The sequence below is a fragment of the Physella acuta genome, unplaced genomic scaffold, assembly GCF_028476545.2.
Source record: "Physella acuta isolate Inbredline_101_S28 unplaced genomic scaffold, ASM2847654v3 ptg000308l, whole genome shotgun sequence".
Classification (NCBI taxonomy): domain Eukaryota; kingdom Metazoa; phylum Mollusca; class Gastropoda; family Physidae; genus Physella; species Physella acuta.
This window is the reverse complement of record NW_026731827.1, coordinates 1,598,635-1,606,640: the sequence shown is the minus strand read 5'-3', so window position 1 is coordinate 1,606,640 and position 8,006 is coordinate 1,598,635. Positions and strand designations below refer to the sequence as shown.

Genomic DNA, 8,006 nt, shown 5'->3' with positions numbered 1-8,006 from the left:
AGGAACTGATTTTTAGGTGACCCATCCAGCTGTTGCTCATTGACCAAAGCCTGTCTCCAAGTTGATGATTTGTTAATGGACTCAGAGTGTTTTGGCTTGACCTGAGGACTCAAAAGGGAAAACGTATAGCGTGGCCTGGATAAGCTGCTCTTGACGAGCACATCCTGAAACCTTATGTTTGCATTTAAATTGACAATATCAATGTTATTAGGATCACTGGGTGAAGAGTCCTCTCCTCCCAGCCAACCAGCAGTAGAGGCCCCATATCCTGACTATTTCTTCACATTCTGTTTTCCCATGCTGGCGCGAAGTGGCAGCTGTGCATCAATCCACTCATTGGGGCGCTCCAACATACTCTGCCAGGCTTCAATCTCTTCACCTTTAGCATCCATCCAGTCCACAGGTTTACCCTGGTGAGTTCCTGGCAGGGAGAACCCAAGTCTAGGTTAAACACAAGACACTACTGCTGTCAATACTAAACACAAGACACGACTGCTGTCAATGTTAAACACAAGACACTACTGCTGTCAATACTAAACACAAGACACTACTGCTGTCAATGTTAAACACAAGACCTACTGCTGTCAATGTTAAACACAAGACACTACAGCTGTCAATGTTAAACACAAGACACTACTGCTGTCAATGTTAAACTCAAGACACTACTGCTGTCAATATTAAACTCAAGACACTACTGCTGTCAATGTTAAACACAAGACCTACTGCTGTCAATGTTAAACACAAGACACTACTGCTGTCAATGTTAAACACAAGACACTACTGCTGTCAATGTTAAACACAAGACACTACTGCTGTCAATGTTAAACTCAAGACACTACTGCTGTCAATGTTAAACACAAGACACTACTGCTGTCAATGTTAAACACAAGACACTACTGCTGTCAATGTTAAACACAAGACACTACTGCTGTCAATGTTAAACACAAGACACTACTGCTGTCAATGTTAAACACAACACTACTGCTGTCAATGTCAAACACAAGACACTACTGCTGTCAATGTTAAACTCAAGACACTACTGCTGTCAATGTTAAACACAAGACACTACTGCTGTCAATGTTAAACACAAGACACTACTGCTGTCAATGTTAAACACAAGACACTACTGCTGTCAATACTAAACACAAGACACTACTGCTGTCAATGTTAAACACAACACTACTGCTGTCAATGTTAAACACAAGACACTACAGCTGTCAATGTTAAACACAAGACACTACTGCTGTCAATGTTAAACTCAAGACACTACTGCTGTCAATATTAAACTCAAGACACTACTGCTGTCAATGTTAAACACAAGACCTACTGCTGTCAATGTTAAACACAAGACACTACTGCTGTCAATGTTAAACACAAGACACTACTGCTGTCAATGTTAAACACAAGACACTACTGCTGTCAATGTTAAACTCAAGACACTACTGCTGTCAATGTTAAACACAAGACACTACTGCTGTCAATGTTAAACACAAGACACTACTGCTGTCAATGTTAAACACAAGACACTACTGCTGTCAATGTTAAACACAAGACACTACTGCTGTCAATGTTAAACACAACACTACTGCTGTCAATGTCAAACACAAGACACTACTGCTGTCAATGTTAAACTCAAGACACTACTGCTGTCAATGTTAAACACAAGACACTACTGCTGTCAATGTTAAACACAAGACACTACTGCTGTCAATGTTAAACACAAGACACTACTGCTGTCAATGTTAAACTCAAGACACTACTGCTGTCAATGTTAAACTCAAGACACTACTGCTGTCAATGTTAAACACAAGACACTACTGCTGTCAATGTTAAACACAAGACACTACTGCTGTCAATGTTAAACTCAAGACACTACTGCTGTCAATGTTAAACTCAAGATACTACTGCTGTCAATGTTAAACACAAGACACTACTGCTGTCAATGTTAAACACAAGACACTACTGCTGTCAATGTTAAACACAAGACAATACTGCTGTCAATGTTAAACACAAGTTACTTTAGTCTATACAAGACACTGCTGTCAATTTTACGTAATACAAAACATAGCTTTCAATGTTTAACACATGACACTACTGATGTATAAAATTAGCCCTTTACTAAAATATACTCCCAAGGCATGAAAATAACCAAATTTGACAGTGTTTGTCTAGAACCAACCAGCTTTATTAGATTACAATCCTTAACCAAATCTGATAGGAGCTGGGGGAGTCTGCCATTGCAAGTCACCAGCTCCAGCCTAGCCTGGAGCACACAATGTCTTTTTTTATAGAGTTCAAATAAACAGAGGAACTCTATTTAATCAGCCACATGGGCCATCAAGACTGCAATGGCAGGCCCTACTTAACTTATTTAATGTCATGAAAAATGACTATTTCTTAAAACTTTTTAAAAACGTCTAATAATAAAAGAAAAAAACCATCTACCTTGCCCCAAGTTGAGCCTGACTCCCCCCAAGAAATCATTACTGGACAACTTCTCATGGTCCCACACAGTCAACTCCAGCCCATGCTGCTGAAGCTGTGACTGGTCGACCCCTTCAAACACCAGAATGTGATTCCACTGTGGGTTGGTCGTCTTCTTGATCACAGGTGTCTTCTGTTTGCTGGAGCGTGACACGTCAGGCAGCAGGTATCTGGGAGGGTAATACAATCATTTTATTATATAATTTTTATTATTACTGTTACATTACTCAGATTCATAATAGACATAACCTAACAATCACTTTCTATTTAAAAAAAACCCTTTTAAACATTTTATTATTAACAAACATTTTTATAAAATATAAATTTTAACTCAAACATATTGTGTTTAATTTAATACCAATAAATAGTTTAGTCAACAGTTTTTTAATCATTTCTAGATGCTAAATCTCATACAGGACTGTTTTCTTCACTGTGGTTTCACCATGCACCGTTGTCTCCATTAACCTTGTTATCTGACAGAATTGTTGTATCCACCATGTTTTTTTAAAAATCTAACCTTTAACCTTCCCCGCTCTCCCAACTCAGGACCTACAGAGGCCTCTGTTGCCATATATCTTAGGTGCTGCTGGTTTTTTCTTTGATCAATTGTTGTGTTAAAACAAATACCAATTTGCCAGCAGTTTTAGATACATTTGAATATGGATGGTAAATAATGTAGCTTTTGTTATCTAATATTATAACATTAAAAAAAATAATATTTTAATTTTAGTGTTTCAATAAAAGATTAAACAAGCTAAATAAATTATTGCAGTTTTGTCAAAGTTATTTCCCCTATTTTAACCTTGAAAAGGGCCTTTATGTCATGGTCTTTACGTCCAGACACCACATACAAGTGGATTGTATGACCAAACAAATAACAATCCACCTTTACTGCTTTCACATTCAGTACAATATTATGAAAAGATTAATACATTTTACTTTGTGAACATACATTTACTAATTATGGGGAGATAATTGACCTACCCTTTACAAAAAGGATTGGATCCTGCATTTGCCCTCATAGCTGTGAGATTCTGAGCTTCCCTCACCAGGACATGTACCTCCCCCAAACCAGCCTTTGGCTTCTCTTTCTCCTTGCTCTTCTTGCGAAATGAGCCAGACTTCTTCTTTGGGGCGTTGTCTACCATGTCAGCTGGGATGTACTTGAGTGAAATGAAGAGATCACCTTTATAGGCCAGCACGGGCGACTCAGATTCTTGACTCATTGACTGAAACAAAGTCAGTGAAACTCACTTAGGTTTTCTTTACTTTTTAAATGTATAAGATTCAACAATTATAAAGCACACTTTCTAAACATAAGATATTAATCAATAGATAACAATAAAATATTCAATAATATATCACTCAATATACAATATTTGTTTATTGAAGATGATCAATCATCAAGCTGACTCCCCTAGTTTTGGGAATGTAAAACTAAAAATTCCAGTGTTCATTTTACAGTCATCAGATTACCATAGTGACTACAAATTCATTATTCACAGCAGCAGCGGAAGTTTGACAAAGTTTTGGTGACCCTTTAATACATTTTTAAAAAGATTGGCTTGTGAACAAGTACACAGGCCTACATTTGTATTTTAATAACACCTGAAATTATGTGGAAAAAACCCACTGAGTTTATGTAACAAAATATAAATAATACTGACTTACCCGTTCCTGTAGAGGATACCATCGTGGTGCATTCTCATCAAATCTGTAATAATCTAAAGGTATGGTGACCTCTCCTAGAAAATCATTGCGACCAAACCTATCATTGTGCCACACTGTGACCCATAAAGTACGAGATTCTAGCTCCGCTGGGGTTATTGAATACTGTAAAATATACAAGAAGAGGTCTTGGAAAATTAATAAATTAATTCTGTAGATTTTATTGTAACTTGTATAAAATGTAAAACAATCTTGTTTAGGTTGTTTTTTTTTAGTCTTTTTTTTTTTACAGATTAGACATTTTTTGTAATTAATATTTTCTCTAACTAAACAAAATCTGAAGAAAAGAAAAGTTAAACAAATTTGTACTTTTCTCATCATCAATTAGTAACTTAAGCTAAATTTTTCTGATGGTGTTCAATTTATAAATTATAAGAAATTAAGAAAATGTGTATTTTGCTTTACACCACTAAGACACATGAGGCATTAAAACGCTTTCATGTCACAGAACAAGAAAAAAAAATTTAGAGGCAAAAAAAAAAAAAGGTTTTGGTCAACATGATTGATGAAATTTACTTTTCATAATTCTAATTTAATTTCTGTTAACAAAGATACTCACCTTCAAAACCTCATCAAAAGTTGGATTCAATGTGTGTTTTTTTATTTTGGTTTTCCGTTTGCTGCTTCGAGTTTTATCAGGAAGAAGGTATGTTTTTATGTACCTGGATAAACCAAACATTAGATGAATATGTTTTATAATGTGAGAAAATAGTGATGTAAAGTGAAAATAGCAACAAAATAAATCTTTCAACTCACGGGTCTGATCGGCCATGTTTAGTATCAACGGGTGCCAAGTTTCTACATTGTTTGATGTGGATCTCCAAAGCACTTGATTTAACATTGTAGTTGAGGTTAAAGAAAATATCACCAGTGACAGGTATCTTCCCATAGTTCACCTCCCCTGCATCACTGTACACGCTGTATATGCTCTCACGGCTGTCCTGTGTACAGGTAATAAATAGTGGCTTGAGTTGTGTGAACACAGAACTGGTTCAACATCTACACAATGTTTTTACAAGGCAAATTTTAATATACTTTTTTGAAATGTTTGAAAATGCTCAAATAAAAAAAAAAAAAAAACCCAACCTGTTCTTAAGCTTCTAAAATTCTTATTTTCAAATTACATTATGAATATTGAAATGCAAATTACTGTTTTAATTTTCTTCTGAATTCTGATAAATGACATTAATAGAAAATTTTAATGCACTGTTTTGTTAAATGTGTTTTCATGAAAGCGTGGTTAGTGGATTAGTTGGCACAAGCTGCTTATCATTAACTTGTAGGTACAATAAAATTAATGTGGTCATTTGGTGACATAGTGGGACAGTCATTGGCAACATGGTTATAAAAATCAATATGTGATGGACAAAATTATAATCCAAAATAAAAATTAATTATACTTTGTGATCAAACAAATTATAGAAATGGAAATTTTTTTTGTTATGAGTTCTTTAGTGATCAGAAATTTTGTTAAAAGTATTAAACTTACAATTTATACAATTAGTAAATGATTTGTGGTGTGTGAAATATACAATTTTAACCCTTTATCTACTGACGGTACTTATAAGTACCACTTTAATTAAGTGCCTGTATTATTTTTAATTTAATACGAATTTTAAAAATTATTGATGTAATTAATAGTATTATCTCCCCTGAGTCACCGGTGGTTGGGGGATCGATGTATTTTGAAAATTTTTGGTGTGGCGCCAATTTCAATGTCTAACTATATTGGTAGTTTACAGTTGTTCTTTACAGTTCTCACACACGTTCCTGATTTCCCTTTGTTTTACCTTATTTTTCAAGTTTTCATCCCCAAATATTTTTTATTGGCATCTCCAATAGTCAGGCTAACGCGTTTAACTTCTAGTTATACAATTTTAGTCAAATTGTCTTTGTATTAGATCGATGTTTACAAGTGGACTTATAAGTACCGTCAGGGCACAGGGTCATTTTTTAGGATTTTTAGGAAATAACAGATTTTTGATGTGGAGTGACATAAATATTATTTTGATAATTAATTATCAAAATGTACTAAAAAAATGATATTTACACATTTATAAGAAGGTTAGCATATGGTTTACCTAAGAAATATTATAATTACATGTTGATTTCAAGTAGTAAAAGAATAACAAGAATAAAGGTAGCAGCTGCAGGCTTGTTTACTAGGTTTAGTATACTTCATTTGTATACCAAAGCCTAGTTCTAGTAGTAAGATTTAATTTGTTATTTATATTTACTGGAATAAACTTTCTTGCCTACAAAACTAGTATTTACGTTATGTATACCTATTGACTAGTAATAGTCCATACTTCTGAATATAGTAGAGATCTATAATAATATGGTAAATTTTAATCAGTAAACAGGAAACAGTAGGCTACTTTGACTATCCTAAACACATTGAGCTCACTTCTATTTATGAACTTTACACTGTAGACTTGTCATAACATTCTAGTAGGCTACAATTATACTAGTATTACAAGTGGTTGTGTACTGAATGACTAAGCTTTTGTTTGTTTATGCGGCTCATTGTAAGTAATAGCTATTGGAAGCTTCCAGCAAAAGCATGTTCAGTCCGGCAACCGTTGTTACACCAGAATGACCACAGACAAGAATGAGGGAGCATGACATGCTGGCAACTTTTGCTGTGTTTGAGGTCTAAGATGTGTTCCGATAGAAAATCCAATAAAAATCGTACTCAAAATATACTTGTGTGCTGTATTTATATGTGAAAATTACAAAAAAATGACTGTTATAACGATTGCCATACTATTAGTTAATAAATTGTATCGTTTGTTCCTGTTTTGTAAAAAAAAAATTTTTTGGAAAAAATGTCCTACATTCCTGTCGGTACTCATAAGTACCAATATCTGTTTGGGCCATTAAAAATTATTTAAACGAAATTTCCTTTGACATATGCTTTAAATGTGCCAAAAGCAATATGATAACACATTGTTTAAGAAAAAAATTCATTCAGAACCTAATTCCGTAAATAAAGGGTTAAAAAATGCACATAGTATGTGATATTTGTGAATAAGAAACAGTTTTTAAATATATATTGCAAGCATAAATTCTTTTTAGATTTAATTGATGGATTTAAATTGAATAATGCATGCTAAATATAATGGCATAGCAAAATTTTAATAAATTTGAATGTATAGCATGCTTTAGTTTATTAAAAACAAAATAGGCCTACATTTAAAAAAAAAAGAAATAGGTTTGCTGTTGAGATTGGTAATTTAAATAAAGAGGGAAAAATAGCAAACAAATATAAATAATAAATGTTTACAACATAAGGTATTTTAAACATATCCAAACATATAGAGTAAATTTAAAGTGCTTGTAAATGCCTGAAACATTTTCCTAAGCAAATCATAAGACTGTGAGGGTATAGTGAAGTTACACCAAATGAAAGGAATAAGTGGTTAGACAACATAATGGTCAGCAACTTAAAACAGACAATAAATCAACAGATACAGAAATACATTTCAGTTTGTAAGCATTAACCCATGCTAGTAGTGGCAAGCCCATTTCCAGTTAGTCACACTTACAGCCAAACTGCTACGACTGCCTAACAATTGTGGACGATGGTTGCCAAATAACTCATCCAAATCATCATCTTCCTCCCTCTGCTAAGAAAAACATGGACAAATAATGCACAGACACAGCAACACATGAGTCCCTGGACAGTGATGTAAGAAAAGTTTCTTACTACACAGCAGCATCAGTTGAATGGCATGAGTTAAAACTGAGCTAAAACAACAGCACTAAGGAGGACTTTTTTAATATGATTACAG

General features: G+C 33.9%; 1 protein-coding gene across 7 annotated transcripts in view; it reads right to left on the bottom strand.

The window, feature by feature from the left end:
- Window positions 1-266: 266 nt before the first annotated feature.
- The window catches only part of LOC131940083 (synaptotagmin-like protein 5), a 38,516-nt gene continuing 30,776 nt past the window's right edge, over window positions 267-8,006 (bottom strand). For 5 of the 7 annotated variants that reach the window (XM_059298652.1, XM_059298654.1, XM_059298656.1 and 2 more), the window contains 7 exons: window positions 7,761-7,841; window positions 4,969-5,153; window positions 4,772-4,874; window positions 4,156-4,317; window positions 3,469-3,713; window positions 2,446-2,654; window positions 267-421 (listed from right to left, as the gene is read on the bottom strand). In XM_059298652.1, coding sequence (XP_059154635.1) covers window positions 273-421; window positions 2,446-2,654; window positions 3,469-3,713; window positions 4,156-4,317; window positions 4,772-4,874; window positions 4,969-5,153; window positions 7,761-7,841 — 1,134 coding nt within the window. In that variant the 3' untranslated portion in view covers window positions 267-272. The remainder of the gene's footprint in view (window positions 422-2,445; window positions 2,655-3,468; window positions 3,714-4,155; window positions 4,318-4,771; window positions 4,875-4,968; window positions 5,154-7,760; window positions 7,842-8,006) is intronic. The other 2 variants (XM_059298657.1, XM_059298658.1) reach the window with 2 other exon arrangements.